At 33.2% G+C, this 25,837-nt stretch overlaps 2 protein-coding genes across 2 annotated transcripts in view; both read right to left on the bottom strand.

Annotated features, from left to right (window-relative positions):
* LOC140664735 (uncharacterized) overlaps positions 1-10,719 on the bottom strand; it is a 63,087-nt gene extending 52,368 nt beyond the window's left edge. Inside the window, exon 1 of the mRNA XM_072890158.1 lies at positions 10,469-10,719. The gene's annotated coding sequence lies outside the window, so the exon portion shown is untranslated. The remainder of the gene's footprint in view (positions 1-10,468) is intronic.
* Positions 10,720-15,061: 4,342 nt separating this feature from the next.
* Positions 15,062-21,878, bottom strand: LOC140664468 (uncharacterized). Its single transcript, XM_072889593.1, has 8 exons — positions 21,665-21,878; positions 21,048-21,401; positions 20,047-20,452; positions 19,032-19,425; positions 17,806-17,884; positions 16,947-17,225; positions 15,877-16,248; positions 15,062-15,315 (listed from the first exon to the last, which is right to left on the bottom strand). The coding sequence occupies exons 1-8, from the start codon at positions 21,876-21,878 to the stop codon at positions 15,062-15,064; spliced, it is 2,352 nt and encodes a 783-aa protein (XP_072745694.1).
* Positions 21,879-25,837: the final 3,959 nt, after the last annotated feature.

The following is a 25,837-nucleotide window of genomic DNA, read 5'->3' as shown; positions in this document are numbered from 1 at the left end:
GCGTTGAAATTATACGTGTATAATTAATCTCAGAATTCCCTATCTTGGCTACTTTTTCACTTGTTAATTAAACAACAAAAGAACATAGACCGAAGTATCAAAATTACTGTGATATATTGCATTATTTTAAATATTTTAAACACTAAAACGCATACAAATCAAATATTGCATTTTACAAATTACATCAACAAATATTTCTTATACAACAAACGAACGACTTGTGGGTCTAATTAAATTTTGTTATTTTTTTGGGGGATATGCGTTCGAATATGCGGTTCAATTCGTACGTGCATGTGCACAATATTCAAATCGATTGAAAACCTCATTACTCGAGTGGCATATAATGGAAATATCTGCTCTGTTTGAATAAATTCAGACGGTGCCGATGAAGATATGATAACACCAAGAGAAGACAGACAAATGGCGCGTAATGCAAGGTCAAACAGCACTGTATGTTCTGGAATTTATTAATATAATGAGATTGACCTTGGTTAGCAAAATCACACGAATCGATAGCTACAAGGCTTCTCGATTAACGATGAGTTTCGCACCAGAGTCGCTTCGTGCATTAATTGGCGGGCACCATTCTTCGCCTGGTGTGTATTAAATCAATCTTCCACTTCGTCAAACTATTCCAATGTCATACGCATAATTAAACTTGAAGAACAACGCAAACGCTTTCTCTGTAAGAAGCGCGAAAATTATCATGCTGAAAAAAGTTTCAATTCATCTTCTCGTAGAAAGTAAGAACATTTTTTTCGCGTTTACCAATCTAAAAAGAACTATTTGAAGCGAGGAAACACTGCACAATGCGCCCAAGTTTCAAACTTCGCTAAAAAAAAAAAAAAAGGCAAATAATGCAAAACCAATTCCAAAACTTTGACGTTTTTGTGCTTGGCTCGCGCTTATCCTCGCTTAACTTAATTCTTTTGAAAGGTTATACTTGTTCACGAATCGTTGTATAAGATTAGAAAGAATATTCTGCGAAGGAGAAGATGAGTATGTCTAGAGAAACATCTGCACTGCATCTATCTACTACCGCGTTACGTAATCCTCTATATTTTCTTCCGTCTGTGTTGCAACTCTACGTCTCAAGGATTTGATATTTTTATAAAGACATGAACTTTCCTTCGTCTCTTTATTATGTCATGTGACGTAAGGGTATAAAAGTAATAAGATGACAGAGTAATAAGTTTTTTTATTAGCGACGAATCACGTAACCGGTAGCTTGTTAATGCGTTAATCGAGAATAATAAGATGAATTGCTTTCATCATTAAAATATCTTAAATGACTTATCAGTAACGCGCTAAATATAGTAGTATTCGCATGAGACAAGAGACTGTAAACTTGGAGAATTTATCATACTTAACATGAAAATAGGTTAAAATCACACTGATGAATAATATATCATACGTAAGCGAGTATACACTCTGATGTATGACAGTTGTAAATGGTAAACTATAAAGTTTATTAAATAGTTCACGAGAAGTTATCCAGGCCCTCTAACGCCTCCGCAAGCTATTTCCACAAATAAATAACATCGATATGTCTCGCACGTCTAAAAGCTCACCTGCAGCGGAGGAGTTTACGTATGCAACGCTATCTTTTTTTATTTTTTTTCTTTTTTTAATTTAATCTAATTCCATCAATTCGATTTTCGATGTAATGAGAACTCCGTTCTGTACGAAAGTCTTCACGAGAGTTTCTTAAGTAAGAACTTTCCGCCAATGGCAATTAAATTACCAAGAGTCACGAGACCCTCTTTTGTAAGTTGTTATCATATTTCCGCGTAAAACGCGGAATAACTATTAAGCGGCGCTACAAAGCATCCGGAACTTATGGATCGACACAATACTCACTAAATGAAGTCCTTCGTCTTCGTCGGCAGACAATTTGACTATGACATTGCACAAGTATTACAGTGAGAAATGGGAATGTGAGGGAGTAGCGATTATTCTGGATAGGAATATGACACTTCGAAATATCTCTGTAAGCTGTTGCCTAAACTAAAACGTGTTGGATATTTTATTCTTAAAAATTGACACAATAAAAATAAACTTGTATATTATTATTATTACGCTTATTGATCACGTTTATTGTTTCTATTTACTTATTTAATTATTTATTATTATATGTATTATTATTCATTATATTATATATATATATATATATATATATATATAATTATGATTATTATAAATTATAGTTATTTTGTTTATGTATATTTCTTATGTACATATATTTATTATTGTTCCTATTATTAGTAAATATGAAACATAGCTCTTTCACATTGTCAGCTTTATTAAAATTGTCCACGAAAGATTTGCACTAATGTAACAGAAATGATGCGGAAAAGGCGTGAGTGAAACATAGTACATAAGCAATCTAAAGGTATTGTAATACTCACCGAGGTCTACAAAAAAAATTACGATAACATGCTATTATGCAATAGTCACTTTATACAGTCAAAAATAATTAATATTTCTCATGTGTGGGTGTATATAAATATCCCATTTGATTTAAGCATCGTTAATGATATCCTCATTTCGTGCAATAAACGTGATTTACTGTACAATGTTCGGATATTGCACTTTTGTTTTCGAACCCGTTCGTATTTACTGCAAATATTTTCTCTTTGTTTTCGTGTAACAATTGTTAGGATTACATACCATATATTAGTTCCTCTTATTATACATGCCCTTTGAATGCGTTAAATTGATTTCGACGATATCTCTTGCATTACAAAGAAATCTTTACATGGCTTTTCGCCAATGGAAATAGCTGGAAAATTACAATTAACAATCAGTCAACTCAAGCACTCCTCTCTCGTTTTATTTTCATTCATCGCCCGTGCTAAATGTGCTTTAGATAAATCGTCCAGCTCCACGCATCGTCTATGTTTTTACCGATGTTTTTTGCTACAGTAATTTTTCGACGATGTGTATAATGCACGAAATTATTCTCTCCCGTAATGAAACACGTGTATTTAACTGTCCGAAACACCGTTTAATTTCTCCGTCAGTCAAATTTCGAATTGTTTCCACTTACTTGAAAACGGCTATCGTAAATTAAAAATGTTACATGTTGAAAATATTCGATGATATTTACAAACTTGAATAAAAATTCTCTTTTCTGTTTCTTCCTATGATCTTTTTTTTTATATCGATATCATTGTAACGACGTTGATCCATCTCACAGCTATTTGATTTATATAAAAATATATAACATGAGGGATTTTTCTCGAATATTTATCGAAATCTTGAAACTCATCGAAAAAATAGAAAAACGTTTATTTTATATGCGATAGGTACAGTTAATATTATATTTATATGTATAATATAATAAAAAAATCGTTTCTAGTTATTTTCTACAATATAACAATACACGAAAATGGCAAAATAAAGGGATTTCGGGAAGAGATCACCGACCAATGATGAACTTATATCGGCACATATCCCTGGAGCAAAAAGGTAATTTGATGCTGAAAAGTGTCATAAACCATTTCGACATGTGTTGGACAGCGACGTTTTTGTGCTAGGAAAGAAATTTAATTTTCTTTTAATTTATCTGTATATAACGTGTTCTCTGATAATTGGGAATAATTCTTCAATCTTATGTGATTGGTCGACGAGGTGCTCTCTCAACAATAAGAATGCCTTATTACGTCTGAGTTTTCAGAAAAAAGATAAATATATCGCAAAGACGAAGCTTTGTTCTATTATAAGATCGACGACGCGGCGAAATTGACAATAAAATCTACCAGTTCACATCGTTCTTGCGACCGGGAGTGCATTCGTAGATCGCATGTCGATCAACTCGATTTAATGAATTTTTTTTTTACGTTCGATTGTCTTTACGAGAGCATCGAGTTCCGCAATGTAATATTCAGACGTCCTTCACTGTGGCTGGTACAGTTTGAAAATTGAAAACTATCGGAAACGCAATTTCACATAGGCGACGTGTGATGTATTTATTATTCCTATTTCTATATTCTATGTTTTTATAATGTTACGGATAAAAATCGCAATAATAGATTCTCTTGTAGTGAATGACAATCTTCAAATCTATAATAATGCTAAATAAAGGAAGAAAATGATTTTAGAAATATATTTATTTAATTTACTTGAATAAAGTTAACTTGAATAATTGATAGTTAATTACATACTATATGTTTACAGCTCGTAATTGGTCAAAATATCTATAACTAAAGAGAGAAAAAGAGAAAGAAAGAGAGAGGGAATTACAGAACGAGGTATAAAATTGGAGGTAGTTTTTACCATGTATTGCATTCTCGCTTATTTAATAATTCGAGTTGCATGTTTCTGCACAGTGCTAATATTATAGTTCCTACTTATTGCAGAGTACGAATGAAGAGCGTAAACTGTTCAACAAGTAAGTAAAGCGTCATTATTAGTATTAACAGTATGCTTCGAATATCTAACGCTATTTATGGGCACAAAGTGCACCGTGCGTTTGAACCTTTGTCATCCTCGCACGGTCTCGTGAGCTATATTCTTCTTTACAGGGGAAAAATTGCGAGCTTATTATTATTCATCATGGTCTACTTTCACACAAAATTACATCAAGTTCGAACAAGTGATTACGAAAATATAGCGATAAAAAGAATCGTATATACGGAGAAAAGGAATCACATATCACACGTAAAATAATCACCGAAGCTTTCATCGATGCAACTCTTTGATTATTTATTAAATTTATACATTATATTTATTTATCGCGTTATTCATTATTTAAATTTAAAATTCAAACAATGGACACTTCACAGTCATCGTAAGAGTTTAAAATCGCTTTTCTACGATAAATAATATTGATAAACGCATTAAATGAGTTTTGATGCGGTATTCAACATCAGCCTTTTGCTTTTACATCGCTTGGAACAACAAAGTAAAGCGAGCCTAACAAGGCGAGAAGCTCCTTTGCATACTCCATCTTCTTTCGGAATCTTCTTTTTTCTCTTGATAAAATAGCAGAATATAACTGCATCTAAACGACCGATCCGTAGAAAGAATGGATGATCAAACCCGGAAATGAGCGCGGTGCATGTGTGCAGTCGTGCGCGGCCACATGAACGGTACAACGCGCAATCTAAAGCCTAGACCGCGTGCCAAAAATAGAATCTGGGTTTATAGTGGAGCAATAGCCCCTTTCTCGTAATATCGAACGTAGGCACTGTCACCCTCTGAAATGCTCGGCGGAGAAAAATTTTGCGTAGGAAGGTGTGCAGGATCACTTAAGCTTTGTCGAGAGATTTCTCTACCTTTAATTGATTCGTTCGCACTACGGATGAACGCCGCTTTTTAAAGCGCGATATGAAAAGAGCATACGAGCGTGAAAATAAGAGATCTCTATCTAATTTCCAGTGCGAAAAAACGGGGCGGATTCATTAAGGTCTTTCGAGTGAGTACTCACCATTCTCAATTGTCAAACATCAAATATCATACTGAGAATTAATCTGCGGAATGAAATTCCGTTTAACTTTCCTGATGGTGTTCAAGTGTTTTATGAAAAGCTCGGAAGAGAAGTGTTTCTCTCGCAACGTTTCCACCGCCCCTTTAAAAACATAGAAATTGGAGGTTCACGGAGGGATGAGATTGAATTTTTCGATTTGGAGATTTACATATGAAGAGATTAAAGTAGAAAATCGACACCGACTCTGTCTCTCTCTTTCTCTTTTTTTTTTTTTTTTTTCCAGAACAATTATTGCAATCGAATTACATAACTGTTAGCGAATCCGATTAGTAAGATGTATACTTTTTTGTGCCGCCCAAAACTTTATTCGCATACATGTACGTTTATTTAAATTAAATATTATATTATACAATATTTAATTTGAAACTGAAAAGACAAACTAGTGTTTTCAAACGTTTGAATTTTGCTTCTATTTAATACGTCAACGTTATACAAGAAGTAAGACAAATATTTCATATTGTTTCGCGTTGAAAGAACAACTGTTGTACTCACGCAAGATGCTTCAATACTCGGCGAAATACACGTCGTATTATTCTGACGTTGTCGATATTCGATGTCGATTTTTCTTCTGGATAAAAATATCGAGACGATCCGCGTCCTATATCTATAGGGTTCATGTATTGCAGGAGGAAAAAGCACAAGCAGGAGTATCGACCGGTGTACGTTAAATGCGATACGAATAAGGATGCTCGAGAGTTGAAATTGAAAGTAAACGACAACTTATAAGTTCGAAACGACGATACAAATCGTTTGTGCGTGCCTGCTTGCGTGCTTCACTAGTGAATTTGATTTGACGCTATTCGTTTTCCCATATCTTCCGTTTTCGTATATTTTGCAATATTGCTCACGTGTCGATCATTGCGCGTCCTCGACGACACGAGGCTCTCCGCGTTAGCAGATCGTAGATTGCGTAGATTTGGGGATCACCACCGTTGATGAGACTATAAATGGCTCCTGCTATTGGAAGATAAGCCTGTTCCAATTTCGTTTTTTTAGGGGAGATTTTATTCTTTAATAACGTACCGAACAAGATAACAGAAGATGTGATTCTCCTTCATTCATTCACAATACCTTGAGAAAAAAAATATAAATTCAATAGCACGAACAAAGAAACATTAGAATCGGAACGTGTGTAATCATAAGCATATCAATTAAGATGTTTTCGAAAATTGCGTAAAAAATTCAATTGTTTTTACTATTATTTTATAATTCAATTTTATAGATATGATAAAACATAGATAAAGGCAATAAAGAATAATCTCTTACTGTAACTGAGAAAAAATTTTGTTCAAGATTTTAGATTCATTTTTTGTTATTATTATATAAAATTTAATATTTTTATTGAAATCAAGCATTATAAGACTGATAGAGATAAGACTGATAAAGACTGACAAATTATGTTTAACTACATGAATTGCTTAAAATGGATTAGTATTAACAATAATAATGAAAAAAAGAGAAATGCATATGTCAGCAAGAATCTGATGCAAATTGAATAGAATAATTTTTCACTGACATGATTGTCAAACATTCTCATTTAAAGTCCATGGGAACAGCGCGTAACTTTGACTGACTTATCCCACACTACCACAGGTGCATTCTCGTATATGCGGTAACTTTTTTATGAAATTGCCAATTTCGTACGAAGAAGTGTGAGAATGCGGTTCAGTGTTTACGCAGCGAAAAGTAAAGTTTTTAATCTCGTTTATTTCATCGATATCTTTAGAATCAATAGAATTTTGGATTATTGTATCTTATTGGCTTCCATCTGTTTAGAGATTTTAGCTTTCCGATTTCTTTGTTCCTTCTTTCTTTTGCGGGCTATGATTTAATTTTCTAACATTGAAGTATACATGATACTGATTTTTTAAGTTGCCAATATTGTTTCTTTCTCATCGTTAATGAATTTCAATTTTATTAAAACTTCAGATTATATTTATTTTTTCTCCTCGTGAACGAATTTTACTTTTAGAATAATAAAGTTAAAAAGGGTTTAAATATTTATATTTGATGCTATCTCTTGGTAATGAAAATAACATGCATATATATATATATATGCATGTTATATAAAACATGTATAAATATATATATATATATAAATTTATTTATTTATATATTTATATAAATTTTATGTAAATATGCAAATATCCAGGTTGGAAATGAATGATGAATTGCATATTGACAGTTTGGTTTGCAGCGCTAGCTACATCATCAAAAAGTGATTGATTATAACAGATATAATGTAAAAAATACAGAAGTGTCAATATTGTACAGACACAAGTTAGAAATAAAGCAACGAAATAGGTGACGGGAATGGAAAGCATAAAAGCAAAGACAAATTAACGTGGGTATAAAATTCGTCCTCCCTAAGTAGTTCAAGTGTGAAAGTGACTGTTCTTTTCATTTTATGTCTGTTTATGTTTCAGACGTGTCTGTTGTCGATCTCGAGATGAATGTTTTGTAAATGTTATCCTGACAGGCGAAATTCCGATAAACTTAAAATTCAGAACTGCGGATATTAATTTCCTGTGTTTGAAGTATTTTATATCGTGCCTGCCTTATTTGGACGCGAATAAATCTTTACTTTGCTATTATCCCTTAAGTGCATATTTCTCTTCCCTCAAGGTTCTGTATACAAATGGGATTAAATTTAAAAACGTTTCAGCGGCCCTTGTCATGATTTTCTTGAGTTTTTAAGCCCGCTATTCATCCGTTCAACTTGCCGTCAATTTAGATGAAGACGGAATTCTCTCGTGCAAAAATAGAATTAAAATCGTAAAACGGTTCTCTCCACGCGATATGCGCAGCTGACCGGCGAAATGCACGAATATCTGTACGAATGCACTGATTAAGTGCTTTTCAAAATTACTGCAAATCTCGAAATGATTTTGACACCTTTTTTTCTTTCAACGCACTTTCTAGGAAACGAAATTGCTTTCTCGTAATTCTCTATTTGTCTCTTCTGAGGATGCGCTGATACGCGTCCTTTGTTTATTTAGAAGACAACAGCAATGCAATTGCACCGAAGAAAGGTGTATAAGATAACTCTAAACAGTAGCGTAGATAACAATAAGATTGTTACTGCAGAGAAAATGCATCTAAGAAATTATATTTTTCTTTTACATCAATAATATTATTGATTAGAATGCTACAGTTAATTTTAACTGCATATATAAAATATATATGCTTTTTTTCTCTTTATAATAAGCAGCAAAAAATTTTATCTTCTTGTTGTTAGTATAAACAGTTTATTACCGTTGATAACATTTATATTCGCCATTTAATTGATATGCAAGAATTAATGTTACATTGCATCATTGTCACGCGAGGAACGAAGAACATCATCATCACACTCTCGTGTATTAAGTTTCCCAATAGAGTTATAATATGTATGTCTGAAAGAGATCATATCTTCATTTTTTTAAAAAATTATTCAGCTTTTCATAGAGAAACCGTGTTACGCGTGAGATTTTTAATGAGCTCTATATCTAATTGTCTTACTTTCATTTGAATACATTATTTAATTATTCATTTTCTTATCGCCAATGAAAGAGAGAAAGAGAGAGAGAGAGAGAGAGAGAGAAAGTAAAAGAGAAGTCACTTTGCGGAACATGACTGATTAGATTAGGATATGGAAATTTGTCACGCGAAAGAGAACGCCCGCTTTGTCTTACCGGAACGTGTCCAAAATACGTGTTGTACACGATGTGGGTGGCAGGTGTTATGTATCACCCATCGAGAGCCCCCGAACGAAATTCAATGCTATTGCCGTGTGGGACTAGCGCTCGTGTAATTGGCGAGGCTAGGCTAGATTAACAATGCATAATGCATACCACCCTCCTTTACCGCCGTTCGGTTCGTCATTCGTAATATGCATGCAAGAGTAATTGCCATGGCGAATCGATTTCACGTTCGTCTTGATGGAGCCTTCGGAATGATTTACGCCTTCGAAATAAACGGAAGTGGTAGTTCATCCGGGAACAATTCATCATCCCGTAAGCTCTCATATGGAAAGAAAAAAGATTGAGATGGTATTAATACCGGATCAAATTTAATTTTTTTTTAAATCAAATTCACGAATATATTATAATTTGATTCCTTTAGAAAGTGAAAGTGAGAAAAATAATACATATTTTATTTCACGCGTATATTTAATGTTATATTAGACGCAAACTTAAGAAATATAATTATCACATTTAAGAATACGTATGTCAAATTGTCTCAGGAAATTGTTATCCTCTCTCTCCTTTTTTCTCGATTAACATTAAAATAAAATTTAAATATGATTAAACTATATTATGAATAAAATCAAATAACAAAATTAAGAGTAGTGATCAGACAAAATAAAAAGAAAACCAATTTAAATGTAAAATACACTGAGATAATGTATACATACTTGTGTTGCAAAAGTGTTAATTTACTGATCGAACAAGCAACAGAGATAGGAGACGATTAAACGACTGATAAATTAATTGAAGCGTAGACGAGCGAGCCTTTAATTATACGTTGAAGGCTTTTCCGATATAATGAAATTATTCACTTTAATTTTAATGCATGCTAACCGTGTTGACGGTGTCTTAATTATTTTCGCACCGCTAAACCGTCATGCTCTTTGCATTTATAAGTGTGCGGCAAAAGCTTCATCTCACGCAAGGGTATACCTATTTACCTATTGGTCGTTGGATTTTTTTTTAGAAAGGCACATTTCGTTTTTTATGACCGGTTAAAATTCTAGTGATACGCGCAAAGTGCACGCTTATTGCACTTTGTAATTTTCATGCAAATTTTGTAATTGGTCTCAAGAAGATCGCGCCTCAAATTCAAGATCCTCACTCTTGCGAGGATCATCGAAAAATAAAAAAAAAATGCGGTTTATTTAAAACTGAATTAAATTCATCAGCAGATTGCACTTTTTTCTAAATTTATATTTCGATATATCAATTATTCGAATGATTAATGAGCTTATTATCGACTCACCCAAGGTTGGTTCCTCGCCGATTCAATGATCGCGATGCTGTTATTCTAGTCTTCAACCCCTCAGTCATTCGACAGTCGAGACGGATCGCTCGATTGGTCTCAGGAAAGGTCGACGATCTCATTGAGCTTCGAGAGAAATGGCAAGCACACGAGAACGCGTTCAGCGAGAGACACGCGGATCAGACTCGCGTCGCGACGCCGCGTGCAGACTGAAAAGCTGCCGTCGTTCTCTCTCCTCTCGTTCTCCGGCGTCCGAGGGAGAGTACGCGGACGCGCCTGCCAACATCGGGTTGCCGCCGCCGCCGCCGCCGCCGCCGCCACCACCACCACCATCTCCTCCGCGACATTCAACCTCCCCCTCGATGCGACGCGACGTGGCCTGGCAGAGGACGCTGCCGCGAATCCTCCGTCCACGTGGTGCGCAATCGTCGATCGGACGTTCGTCCGTTTGCCGGTCATCAACGACAACGACTACGGCAATGACGACCAAGACGAAGGCGTTGAACGTTATCGAAGCAGGAAAACGTCTCGCGTTACGTCTCCCATCGTCCTAGTCGTCGTTCGAGAAGGCATGATGCAGCCCTCACGATCGATCCGTTTTCTCCCCTCTTGATGTGTGCAACTCGCGGGGGGGACGTGACGCACCCGCAGTCGAGTGAGCGGGACAAGTATAATGCTCGGGAACAATACGGCGCGACGATGGTGGACGGAGGACGGAGGGTGGATGGTTCTGACGCGGAGTGTCCGCGAGGAGAATGGGGATGGGAAAAGACGACGGGTAAGAACGATCGCTCGTAAATTTCAGCCTAGGGTTCACGGGCCAGTCAAGGTCGCGCGACTCTTGCCGTCCGCTTCGTATGTAATTGTGGCCGGGAGATAAGAGGGAAAGAGACGTGCGATCCGCAGAGATCTTATATTGTATATATGTGGACACAAAATCGAATCTAGATATCTCGGCCTAGAGGAACTTGAAGTCCCTCGTGAGTAACAAAATAATGTTGACTTTGTTGCCCAGATGTAATCTCGTATCAATCACACTTCATCTTATCGCGTTTGTAGTTTATTTTGGAAGACAGCTGTTAAGCTGGAAAATAAAGAAAACGCTTACAAGTACATATTCAGCGTGATATACCTAAGTTTTAAGTAGGTAACAGTATTGTATATTCTGTGAAAGATAAATTATCCCCTATAAATAAAATTTGCTCATATTTATGTCGTCTGTTCGTTGCTCAGATGTTTAAATTCGATTTAAAATAAAACTTTTTAATCAAGGGTCAACCTTTGTGAGTCGATGATATGCTAATGAATAGTTTGCATATAATCATACGCAGAAAAGATATATAGACATAAAATGAGAATATAGTATCCTATATGCAGAGAATATATTAGCTTAAAGCTGTAAATATCTAGTAGTATAAAAATTACATATTTTTTATTTTGCTTTCTCTTTTTTTTATTATTCTTTATATATTTGCTAGAAAGGACTGTACATATGTTTCCCAAAAATGAAGGAAAATAAATCTAAAAAGTTTACGATAAACGTTTAAAGCTGTAAACTTTAAAAAGAATAGACTCGAATAGAAAGTAATAAAAAGAGGATAATGCATGATATATATTTTGAAGCTTAAAACCTAGGCAAGGTCATGACGCGATTGTTCAGTTCGCAAGTGCAACGGAAACACCCTAAGTGGAAGCTTCTAGATGCAATTGAACGAAAGTTATGCCGTAACCTGGAAGCTGGATTTAAGTAAAGTTTTATGGTATTTGTAACAAGTTCTAATGCGCAGGATTCTTGGTGTGTAGCTTTTGATCGACGAGTATAAAGTTATATAATGAAATTCTATTTTATAATTATTCGATAATACTCAAGTAAAATGATCTGAATAAAATATTTATATATTTAATGTTTAATATATAAGCTAAATAAGTTTTATTATTTGTAAATTTTTATGTTAGTACTAGAGAACGTTTTTTAATTACTTATAGTCTATAATACTAAAATTAAAAGAAATGTATTACAAAACATGAAATTTCAATCAATTCAATCAATTTGACTTTTGAAAGTCTCGTATATGTATCAATAAAAAACATATTTATATTAAAAGCATATTTTTTTTAAACTCGTTTTTTATTGAAAAAGATACAATATAAATAGTCAATAAGAGACTTGATGAATAATCTCGATAAAAAATTAATTTAATAAACAGAAAGATAAAGAGAGGTTCTGTATATTCTAGCTTCTGTATTACTAATTTAATTTTAACAAGTAAAAATAATATATGGTTTTACCAAAGAAAAATAATTTTTCTCTTTCTAGAAAAACTAATTCTATCCATCCGTTGTTGAAAAACTTCAACGCTCGAACTTTTACTCTTATTTTTTTTATAAAATATATAAACACAACGTTTATGGCGAGACTTGCGAGAATGAACATATTTTTTTTTTTAAAGTTACAGAAACGAAGTACACACGTTTCGTTTGAACCTCAATATTAAATTACAAGACTTTTCATGCGTGCAAATTATCCTATTTTTAAAAAGCATTACATATTTTATTTACAAATACATGAAAGTAAGTTTTTTAAAACTTTTGAAGCCTACAAGTTTTAGTTCTCTCTTATTATATAACTGTGCTAATAAAAATGTATATATATATATATATATATATATATAATATATTATTATATATATTAAGTATATAATATATTATTATTATATATTAAGTATATAATATATTATTATATATATTATATATATTTTTTATATATATATAAGTATACATATTTTTTATGCTTTTTTTACATATTTAACGTGGAAGCTAATAATAGGCGTATAAAGGTGTCATTACGCTTTTTAATAAAAGAGGCACTATTTGCGATAAAACTGTAAATTTTCTCGCGCAATCTCGTCATGTTGGCATAGAGAACGGATTGGCAGTTACTTTGCGTACTAAGGGAGGATAAAAATTCTGTAAAAGTCCTGTATTTATATTTTGCAGACACGTCCGTGGTGGTCCCTATTGAATATCACCTCTGTGTTTATCCAATAAGGGCTATCCCTTGTTGTGGCAATCGTACACAATTTTCGCAATCTGTAGGCCGGTCTTATTTTCTCCTTCCGGTCTTATTGCACTGCAGAGAGATATCTTGTGGTATATTTCCGACATTACGCTCCCGTGCTTTTTTGTACACGTGTGACACGTGTACATCGAATATTAAGATTTTCTCGGGGTCTCCACATTATTTGGTTAATAGCCAATTTGGTCTCGGCTTACTTACGGGTTATTTATTTGTAAGGTAAAGCTATCTATTGTCTATACGAAAAAATGTTCTTTTTTCATTTTCTTATATTGGCGTAATAAAAAGAAGAAAGTAGATTGATTCAAAAAATTATCTGGTTTCTTTATCTTCTTTTTGTAAGCAATTTGTATAATAATATTAATAATATTTGTATGTCAATATTAATATTGATCTTTTCTTTAGAATTTTCATAGTTCCTAAATGAAAATAAAAAATTGAATTAATAAATAAAAAGTAGAAATAATTTTATAAAGATTAATTAAATTAATTTTACTAAAATTTTCAGATTTTCTTTTGAAATTGTATATACTTTAGAGACAAATTATTCTGGTAACAAATATTATGAATCAGAAATGTGTATCTAATTAAAAGTGTATAATACTAATTAGTTGTTTATCACATTTATTTTTTGACCTAGATTTCCGAGAGAATTTTTAAACTGTGTTCTCAGTTTTTTGCGATAATTATCTTTGATAAATTGTTATTATATTATGTTTCTTTTGACATTTTCATTGGCGACTATCTATCTTATCGCTACCATCTTTTCATTCTTCACTATAAGCGTTAATAACCAGACCAATATCTATTTGTAGGTAAAAGCTTTCTCGAGATTTACACTATCGTGTAACATCTATCTTGAATTGCAGACGGTATTGATTGCAATCCACACAAAAGCGTATGAAGGAAACGCGCAATTCAAGGTTCTATTCGCAAGATCCTCGGATTCCATTTCGATATAACAGGGATTACATGTTTTACCGCAGCGTGATCGGCGTGCTCGATGCTTGTATCCTGTCAAAAATCCCAAATTATAAGGTATCTCTGAGACGGAGATATCTACGACCCGAAGATATCCTGAAGAAAATTTCATCCGACGATCAGCATCATAAATTCGCGGGAGAAATTTAACCTCTGAGCAATCTTGTAAATTTGTAAAGTTGTCAAATAATTCTTTACTTTGGAGCTTGGCAGTAATTTTGAAAAGGGTCCAAGCGTTTTTGGCTAAAAACAATTTTCCATATCACTTTCGATTAGATAGTGATTTTGATCGGTCCTGAAATAAAATCTAATACATGCCTGTATTATTATTATCGGCATCATGTATATTGAGACTAACCACGACCATATATACATTTACATTGTGTGTCACAAAATTGAGATTGTAAACGAATATCAAAATGTAAATAAATCTCAGGCGACTCTATACAAAATTAATTTACTTGGTTAAACTGTCAATATTAAATAAAAGCTTTGCTTTTAGAAAAAAAAAAAAAAATTATAATCAAGCTCGATGATTAAATTTTCGTAATGTCAGTTTTTTTTTTCTCTTCCTCGTCGTCAGTTTCGTCCTCGTCGACAGATAAATCCGAGGTATTTTCTTCAGTTTTCTTCGTGGATTGTCCCTCGTCCGGCTGGTTTGATCGTGTGGTCTTTGGCTCTCTTTCTGTGTCGTCCGAGTGAATAATGCTCTTTCGATCGTTCTCATCCATCTCGTAATCGTTCGCCTCATCCTCGGCAACCTCTTCGGGACTCTGCGGGCTGGAAATCCCTTTGACCGTTTTATCGCGTTTCTAGACTTATACTGCAGCACAGAGTGCAAACACTCTGAGCGATTATGACGCTAGACTCTAATTATTTCGCCCAACAGGGACAATTATGTACAGGTAAAAATATAATTTCATCGATCGTACGATGACATATATTATTAGAAGAACGTTAATCAAACTTATGAAGACTTCATTATAGATATTTTATCTTCTATTTACATTTAACTGATTTTAAATTATTATATTAATACTAATTACGTTACTTGAAATTTTATTTCTCTTCCATTTATTTTAACGTAAAAAGTTCGAGTCGCAATTTAAATATTAAATCAAATTTATTTTTCCCTCTTTTAACATTCTCTTATCGTATTTTTCTCGTAATGATTTTTTCCAATTTGCAATTTTATAGAACTTGACGCTCTCGGGATCTTAATTACGTTATATTGCACGATATATATTAAGAACGTTATTATGGGAATTAATACGCATAGATAGATTACACATTATTACGTACAATTACGTGTGAACTACGTTGTCTGACAATTACCTGCTGTATCTACTGCGCACTCTGCTGAGTGACCTGCTCCTACTCCTACTTCTCCTTCTCCTTCTTCTCCTCCCGTCCCTTCTGCTTCTTCTGCGACGTCTTCTTGAGTCACTTCTCGATCTTTCACCTCGCGTTCGCCTCCTTCGCCTCCTTCGTCCCCTTCGCCTTCTTTGCTCTTGCACTTGGAAGTCTTCGGGCCTGGTTGGTCCGTCGTCCTCCTTGGACAAAGCCCTGTCACATGTGTTATTTCTACTCGTCCGCGGTTCGCTTTTCATCAAATCCGAAGATACGTGGAGAACGTTATACGTGGAGTGAGAAGGAATTAGATAGCCGCACTCCACAGCAAAGTCTAATGCCTTCTTGATGTACGTTCTCGCCTTTTTCGGATCTGTCAAAGGAAACTTGTAATTTTACAACAGGCAAAAAGTAAAATTTATTTACAAGAAGAAAAAAGTTACTCCGAACAAGTAACTGTTTTTATGTATCATATTTTTCTCATGTTTCACCTCTTTCTTTAGAATACAAAATTACTTTAATATCTATATAGATATCAGATATAAAAATATGTTATTGGCAAGAGATATGTGTATTATTTAATTTCCAATATACTATTTAATTATATTTAAATTAGATATGCATTAAATTGAATATAAATTGAATTTTGTATTGAATATGCAAAATTATGCAATGTATTAATTGGCTGTGATACATTATGTCACGTATCGAATTTTATTTAAAATTCTATTTATAAAGCATACACACAGACTTAAAATATCGTATTAGCTGTGTAGGATATTTGTAAACATTAAAAATAGATCTCTTTTTTTTATATCTTTTAATCATCGATATTGAGCGGGAGCAAAGGGAAGGAGATGAAGGAGGAAGAGGAATGGACCTAACCAGCAGAGTGTTCAGTAGTTACAGCAGGTAATTGTCAGACGCAGTTCACGCATAATTGGCGTAATAATGCATAGTCTGAGTATTAATCCACATAATAACGTTCTCAATATCGATGATTAAATACCCAATACCGCAACTTAAGCGTAATGCAATTGATAATTATACTTTATCAATTAATTTCATCACCTTCGCCACCCACGCATTTTTGCAAGTACGAGATCGGCAAATTTCTGGAAGTAGGTCGCTTGACACCACGTGTTTTCGAGATCCTACCGCTATCCTTGTGCGCTCTATAGCCCATGTTCCTGTCGATGATTCGCGAAGTATCCGCGGAATCTACGACTTCGTCGTGGCACGCGTTCTCGTGGCTGTAACAACGACACTTAGTCGAGAGAGCGCGTTCCGCATCGTCGACAAGGAACTTGTAAATTAACTCGGGAATGTTCGGCTTGCGACGACGGGATTCTGTAGAGAGATTACATTAGGTTGAGTAGATATTTAGTTTTGTTTATACGAAAAATCTAAATTTGCACTGTTTAGTATTTCGAGAGATTGTGACAAATTAAGATAAATATATTGATGCACTCTGTTAATGTGCGTTGATTAATGCTGGCAACGAATATTTATGTCAATCAATATTAAAGTTATATTTTGAATGCAAACAAGCCACATATTTAATAATCTTTAATATCATTAAATAATACAAACTAATTCATATGCAGATATAATTTTGGTTTTACAGACAAAAAAGGGAGGTTTAGATAATGCTGATTTATTAAAGCGAATGCAGCATTAATAATAATAATAATAATACCGTTGAAATATTTAAACATGTATTAATTAATATGTATATTGGTGAGCATAATAAATGGAAATTAAATTTAGAAGAATATACATATAAAAAAGTATTCTGACCATATTATATTGTCAAATAAAATTTAAATAAAGCTTTTTGCATGTTAGGTTAATAAAAATATAGAAATGTTAAAAGATAGAAAAAAATAATCAAAATTTTTTTTTTTAGTGCGTCAAAATAATCACTCACTTATTCTTTGATGGCTTCGCGCATTTCGATGTCTTTTTATGCGAGTCATTTTGTGCCTATTGTTGGTCCGGATATTTTCCTGGTATTTAAATCACGTGAAAAATAATTTGCGTCTCGATTGTTAAACACATCTGCCCCAATTTTTCGAATTTTTTGAATAATTAGTCGGTCGTGGCACGGAATTTCGTCTGAAAAATTCCGAGACATTAAAGATTTAAAAGGATGTATCAACCGACGGCGTTTTCCGTCGGCGGTTTCCTCTTCTCTTGTCTTTTTCTTTTTTTGTTTGTTTAACAACGTAAAGTCATTTGCAATTATTGTTCGATCAATCGATTTATCACTAAATTCTTTAATGAGTGCAATTAAACAATAACGTATATGTAATTAAAAACAATGACTTTTGACTCCAGTTAATAAAATTTTTTTTCTGTTTGCGGTTTAATTGTAAATTAGATTTAATTGTAAATTGGATCGCAATAAATTTAATTCTGTTAAGACCCGAAATTACACGGATTCATGTATCAAGAAAGAGAGAAAGAGATAGAAAGGGAGGGAGAGAGAGAGAGAGAGAGAGAGAAAGAGATTTAAATGTTTATGACAGAAGCAATTTACCTATTTAAATTAAATCAGAGTACGAAGTAACTATAGTATTATGTATATTCAATATGCATAATAATATAATTGGAATATACTATATTTCAAACTTCAAACTATAAATATCGTATGATCTTTGTCTTTAACATGAGCAAAATTAAAATTAAAAAATTCCTTCAATTACCTCGAATATATTTTTTTATAATACTAAAAATACACATGTAAATTTTTATTAATTTATTTATATCGCACTTTCTCCAAGTAAAATATGTGTGTTATCAATTAATATATATATATATATATATATATAATTTATTGTTAATAAGAACAATACTAGATTAGATCTAATATATTAAATATAGAAAAACATTCAAAAAGATTTTAATAAAATTACATATCTTAATAGCTTCTTCTCCTCTCGAAAATAAAAATTTGATCGATACAATTACATAGAAAAATGCTTGCGAAATAAAAATGTAATTCCAAAGAAAATTTCAAAAATAGATGCACAATAAATATATTCAGCAAATGCTGAATAAGACCGAGAGTACAAAGATGAGAAGTTTCTCTCTCATTTGCGGACGGAGAAAAGCGTTACTCGAGGTAGGTAGTTTAATTCCTTAAGCATCCACTTCTCTGATCGTGCTATTCGTGTTATGTTCAACACTCCCCTCATCAGACTTTTCATCGTCGTCATCCTCATCGTTCGCGGTGTTCTTGCGCTCTACATTTGTGCAATCATCGTCGACACTCGTTCCGGCCTTTTGTTTTTCCACTCTCAATCCGTCTTCCTGCCTCGATGTCGACTTCCGCCTCTCAGTAATTGCCTCACAATTATCTTCATTGCTTTTATACTGATTACGATCTTCGTCGTTCACATTCGTATAACTTTGCTCGATTGGTTCAAATTGATTGTTTTCAGCGTGTTTCCGAGAAGACGAAGTCGTACGACGTCGTTTGACTGATTTTTTAACATCTTTGTCGTCGCCTCTTTTGCGCTGTTGGCCCCGCTTATTGTTGATTTTGCTTAACAGACATGTGATCGAGATAAAAGAAATTTCCCCTATAGATCTAAAACATCTTTTAACAGAATATGTTACTTAAAGTACAATAAATGTAAATATTTTTCTATTTATGAGAATGCAATTTAAAAAAAAGAAATTTAATTTTACTGTGATATAAATCTTTTTATCTTCTCGCCTTTCTTTTGTGAAAGTGCTCATAACGCGTTTAAAAAAACGTCTGTTATGTAAGAAAATTCTATTCTTGTAATACATTTAAAATCATTCACTACTGCTACCCAGTATTAGAAAGGGTGATATGCATATTTATAACAGACAGTTTTTTAATCAAGTCAATATTGCAAGAAATTTTACGAAAAAATAAAAAATCATTTTGTTACCATTTTCTTTTTAACGAAACCAAGTAAATAATTTTTATTGCTTTTAAATCTATATGTACAATTAATGTAATGGAATTAGCATATACAATTATACATATAGTGTACAATATGTACAACTATATAATGTAGTAACACATCAATCCACAAAGAACAATGAGAGTTATTTAAATTAAAACTTATGATGGAAAAATTTCATGAGGTTAATAAAATAATCATTTTTTTTTGCAATAAAAAAAATAACCAACCTCTTTCTTTTCGCGACAATTTTTGGCTTGTTTTTTTCGCGCAGCACCGATTCGTCGGGCGACTTTCTTTGGTTGTTTGCTTTCACGTTTCTAGCAGGACTTTGAACGAAAGGTCTCCTCCTGGATCTCATCTGCTTTCGATCAACGTCAAGACGCGGTTTACCTCGCGGAATTCCGCGACGCATCGCCTTGCGGTCGTCGATCGTCGTCGGCCGCATCTCTCCTCGTCGCTCGATGCGTCGTCTCCGTCGCGATTCAACGTCAGCTCGTCTCGTACTCCAAGATCCCGAGTCGAGGGTCGGGCATACGTGGAGCACGTTACCTCGTCGATCGGCCGGAATCAGGTAACCCGATCTCACGCCGAATGACAGCGCCTTCCGGATATACTTTTTCGCCTGTCGCTTCCCTGCAACATGGACGTCATTCGTTCTTCACGACTTGGTTGTCATCTGAGAAGTTTGACCTCGCGGTCAAGAGTGTGCTTTTACGTACAGCGGCATGTAATGACAGCTTCCGCGGTACGGATGCATCGAACGAGCCATTCCACTATTGTTACATGTTCATTTGACTCCCTTCAATGCTTCCGTCCCGAGATGCAATTGCATCCGCACGTATGCCTTCGCGCGAATGTTGTCTTATTTTATAATGTCTATATATAAAAATATAATATATTGTTAGAAGAAAGAAAAAGACGTTTGTCGCAATATAAAGTTATTCGCAAGAGATTTGTTAAGGTTTTTCTAGAATGTTGCGCCAGAAAGACATTTAAAAGTATATAACATTAATATGTAATAAAAAAATATAAAAAAATAATTTATTTTATTCATTTTGGTATAAAAAAAAAAGATTCCTCAGGATGAATATACACAAGTATCTAATATAAATTTTTAATTTCTAGGAAAGAAGGAAAAAATCTAAAAATTCATTCGTGTATATATATTTATGCATTTAATTTTTGAAAAATTAATTTCTAAAAAAGAAACTTTAATAGAGTAACTAACCTTCTTCGATGCCTGCCTTGATGTAATTGTTTATAAGCCGCACCAAAGACTTCTTTCTAAAAAGAGCTCTGGCGCTGTTGAGTGAATTCGCTAAAGCAATCGGTTTCTTTGAAATATTAGAGACGCTACTGTTCGCAGAACTCGTACATGCAGAGTTATTTGCAGCGTCCATCGACTCCGTGAGACTTTCGATGGATGTGGGTCTAGATTCCATCGCGTACCCGGGCACTTGGACGGATTCCGGGCTATCACGGCGGTCGACCACCTCGTACGGAAGCCTTTGCCGCTCGTGATATTTCTGTATTCTTCGACGGGGTGTCCTGAGGCGTTCCGGAGACTGAAAGCGTTTCGTCTCTACGATGACAAATGTATAGTAACGATGTTAGCTAGTAATCTGTATCTTTAGGCCATTTCTAGCTGCGCTAACATAATTTCAACTCGTTTTATCAGATACAGCTACATATCGTAATATAAATAAATACGTAATTGGAATAAAATTCTCAGCTCAAATTGCGACGCTTAAAGCTTAAAATTACATATTTGACAGAGATTTTGAATAATTCCATTTTATGTCTGAATCTGTCGCAGTTTTTCTATTACAGTGCTTGTAATACTGCCAGTCGTGTTACCTTGATTGTACTTATCGATAGCGAGCAGCTCGTAGACCAGTTGAGGTATACTGACAGAACCATACGGCTGTCGTCGATGCGCAGTATTTGCGCGTTTACGGCGCGTTGATCTAACGCGAGAACGAATATCGGGACGCGATATTCGGCCCGTTATCCGCCTTTTCTTGGGTCGGTCTTTCGCTTTTCCCTTTGACGACGCCATTATTTGTAATGTTACTTCTCCTTTCTCCTCCGGGCAGCGAGTGAACGAGTCCGCGTCACAAAATCGCCCAACTACATAGTTGGCTACGACTTCAGATAAAAATTGAACGATGTTTTTTCGTTGTTCTATCTCTGTGGAAAGTGGCGATAATCATGATGAATTAAAAATTAAATATTACGTTTTCAATGTTTCTATGTAATAAATAAATATAAAAAATGGATCTTTTCTACAAATATATTAAGAAAAACACAAACTATTATTATTAAGATTAATAAATAATTACAATATTATATAAAATATATTTTTATGTGAATAATAAATAATTGTAATAAATAAATACAATCCCTCTTCTAAAAAAGGCATTCTATTTTCATCCCTTTTCTCTTCTAAAAAAGGCACGTTATTTACATATTGTTGCCTCTTTTCCGAGATGTTGATTGGCTGTCTCGCAGTCTCGTTATCAAGGTTGTTATTGCGGCTTGCTTCATTCGTGCCATCTGCAGCTGTCAAATTTTGACAGTTTGTGTGACAATTTGTAGAAAAATTAAATTAAAGAAAAGTTAAAAAAAAAGTTGAAGAAAACGAAGTAGAGAAAAAGAGAGACAAAAGAAAGGTACATATATTATATATATGCATGTATTGTATATGATAAACCTATGTATAAACTTTTCTCATAATATTATATGTATATTAATGTAATTTATATTTGTGTAGATAATAGAGAAAAGAAGAGATGCAAAAAAGGATTCTTTTTTATAGCGTAACGCGCGCTTAAACTGTTCTATAGTATTATATAAAAATATATATCTTTTTTCTGTACTATAACCTGTGTCAATATGTAATAATAAAAGGTATAATTATTACATTGTACAAATATAATATAAAAGTATAAGTTTTTTTCAATATAGTTGCAAATAATAAAGAAGCTTCATTTGTATGTGTGTCATTTCACATCTAATCATTTACAAGTATAAGATCGTTATTTTTCATCATATAAATTTAAATTCATCTTTTAATCTTGTTTACGTGATACTTTTTACCTTGTAAAGAATTTGCGAGTCTCCCCCGTAGAAACAGCATGTTATTAAAGTTCGTAGGACTTTCGGCGAGTAACGTTGACGAAAAGAGGGAATGGAAAGTTTTCGGTGGAAAGTCGTCTTTGTCTATTTGTCCGCTCGATTTATTGTGTCTGGATCGTTTCTCGTAAACTTTGTTCGATTCCACAGATTTGATCGGTTAGATAAAAATATCACATCGTCGTATATAGTTTTCTCAGCTACCAGATTATCGATCACCGCGTAATAAGAATATCGCGATGCTCCGTCTCGAAACTTCCAATTTTACCCCTCCCCCCCCCCCTTTCATTCCTCTAATACGAGTACTTATATTAGACATGACGATCTCATTTAAGTGTTTTAAGAAATTAGGGATCCGATGCTATGCTGATATCAAGATTAAAAATTAAAAGTTTTTATGAAATATGAATAAAATGGGATAAAGCATTTACAGCTATACTTATAATTTAAAAATTGAATTTCTATATTACTCTATTTCTCTAAATAAATAAACCACATCGTAAATCATGTCGTATAAACGTTATGTATAAAATTATATATTCACACTCGTGTAGTTTGATCTAACTTTAATGCGTTAACGTAATCATAGCAAACTAATTACATAGGTAATTGCAAGATATACAGTGTATCTGATTAACGAACGTAAATTACCATATTGCATTACAGATAATAACAATTTACACATGATGAATATTGCAACTTTAAGCCTCTTTAGTCCTAAGCTTCAAAGGTAGGTTGCTATATTTGCCACTACAAAGTTAATAGATTCAGGAAACGCTTGTTTGAAATTGAAGCATATATGTGAAAGTCAAGGGACTTGCATATACATAGATTAAACGAAGAAAGATTGCTTCTCATAAATTGTTAGAATCTGCGTCTTGATGGAGCAACGAGATAATACTTCATAATTCGTCATCATCTAAGGATTATGTTCTTCTTATAACAGTTCTTATTATAATAGTTTTAGTTGAAGCAAGCAAAACGATTTATCTCAAAAGATACATAAATGAATTCACGGAAACTGAATATTATCTGCCTTAAGGCGGATGGAAATTAGGGTTAGGCGATTGAAAGTAATATGTCTGTTAATTCCTTTTTCAAGAATTTATAAATGTTTTTACAGAAATAAACACTATTACATTATTTCAAAAATACAGAAAAAGTAAATGAATAAGTTTTTATCTTTTTTTCCCCTATCTGTTTTGCTCATGTTTATAAAATTATTAAAACATAAAAAATAATAAAGTATAATTTGGTAATATTTATATATGTGTTTTTTTGTGTTTATTGAAGTAATAACTTGCCTGTTTCTATAAGTGATGCAATACTTTTGACCGCGGTACTGTATTAAATATATTTTAAACAATTCTATTAATTCGCTCGTTTTTGTAAAAGCGTTTAAATATTTATTTTTGAAAAAAATTAATAGCTAATAATACTTTATCTCAATTATCATATTCTGGCTTTTTGTGTACAGATATCAGTAAATTCCTCTCTAATTTGAATAATTTATCTGAAGAATTTATTAATTTAATACAAGTGTTTATTAAAAATTTATAATTAAATATAGAGAGAATTTAATGCATATAATACACGTTAATAATTATAAAAAGCGATCTATATTAAAATGTGAAACAAATGTTGCATGTATATAGCTTTCTCTTTGATACTCTCGTAGATGCAACTAACTTAATTCGTTCGAGATATGAGTTTTCAGCTTCAAAATAACTAACCTGTTTACAACATCATTTATACACGCAGAATGTTATATTTGTAATATTTTTTGACGCTGCTTCTGTATGGTCCTCCAGTTTTATTTTTTTAAATAATACAATTACGATAAAATAATTGCTAGAATGATTCTGTTGATAGAATGGTTTGTTATCAGTATTTCCTTAACATTAGTTATCAACATTATTTTATAACTTTTTAAACAGCTCTTATAAAACAACATTTGTATTAAAAATTAAACAACAAAGTAAGATTGTTTTATAATTCAATAAATAATATATATATATGTATAATTATGCTATCTACTTTTCTTTTTAATCTATATAATATAAAAAATTTTATTAGATAAATCGTAAATTTATAAATTATTACATTTGTTCAAGAGTCTGGAATCATAAAAAAAAAAATATTTATTTAATGTATTAAATTATAATTTATGGAAAAAGTTCTCTAGTGTCAACGTTTCTCAGTAGCAATCGTATTATATGATTCTGTTCTATGCGTGTAAAGCACAACAATTTCTGTGCAATATCAAGGTTGTCGGTACGATCGTTTGGTCGACGATTTATCTATAGGTATTTATCAAGCCACATGTGATTTATTGCACACTTGTGGCGCGAACGTTCCAAAGATTCAAGGACGCAAAGCCAATATATATCTATAGATACGGAATCAAGTTCAATTACTCGTGAACATCTTGACGGCTTCCGATCGGAACGCGACATTCCAGGATTTATGTATTATATGTGCAAGAAGGCGCATTATTGGAAAATAGAATGCAGCGAGAGAGGAAAAAATAATTACGCAAAATTGCTTGTCTCGCTGTTTGATTTTTAATTTGAAACGAACGAATAAAATTTTGTTATGAAAAGCAAAACGTGCCGCTTTAAAAGTATTTATACAGTCATCTCGATTGCATTGTGAACAAGTCGTCGAATGTCTACGATCATACGGAAAATCATCTCGTGCCGGGATCGAGGAGTTTAAAGTCACCGGAACAATGAACGCAATGTGGATTGCAGAGTGGATTATAATTCGCTGACAATGAGAATACGCGTTGTCGTCGTATTTCGAAACGACGGAATAGAATTAATTCCCATAGGAGTCGCTTTTATATTTGACGTTTAACGGGCCGCAAAATGAGAGTTGTCA

The sequence above is a fragment of the Anoplolepis gracilipes genome, chromosome 4 (assembly GCF_047496725.1).
Source record: "Anoplolepis gracilipes chromosome 4, ASM4749672v1, whole genome shotgun sequence".
Classification (NCBI taxonomy): domain Eukaryota; kingdom Metazoa; phylum Arthropoda; class Insecta; order Hymenoptera; family Formicidae; genus Anoplolepis; species Anoplolepis gracilipes.
This window is presented reverse-complemented; position numbering and strand designations above follow the sequence as displayed.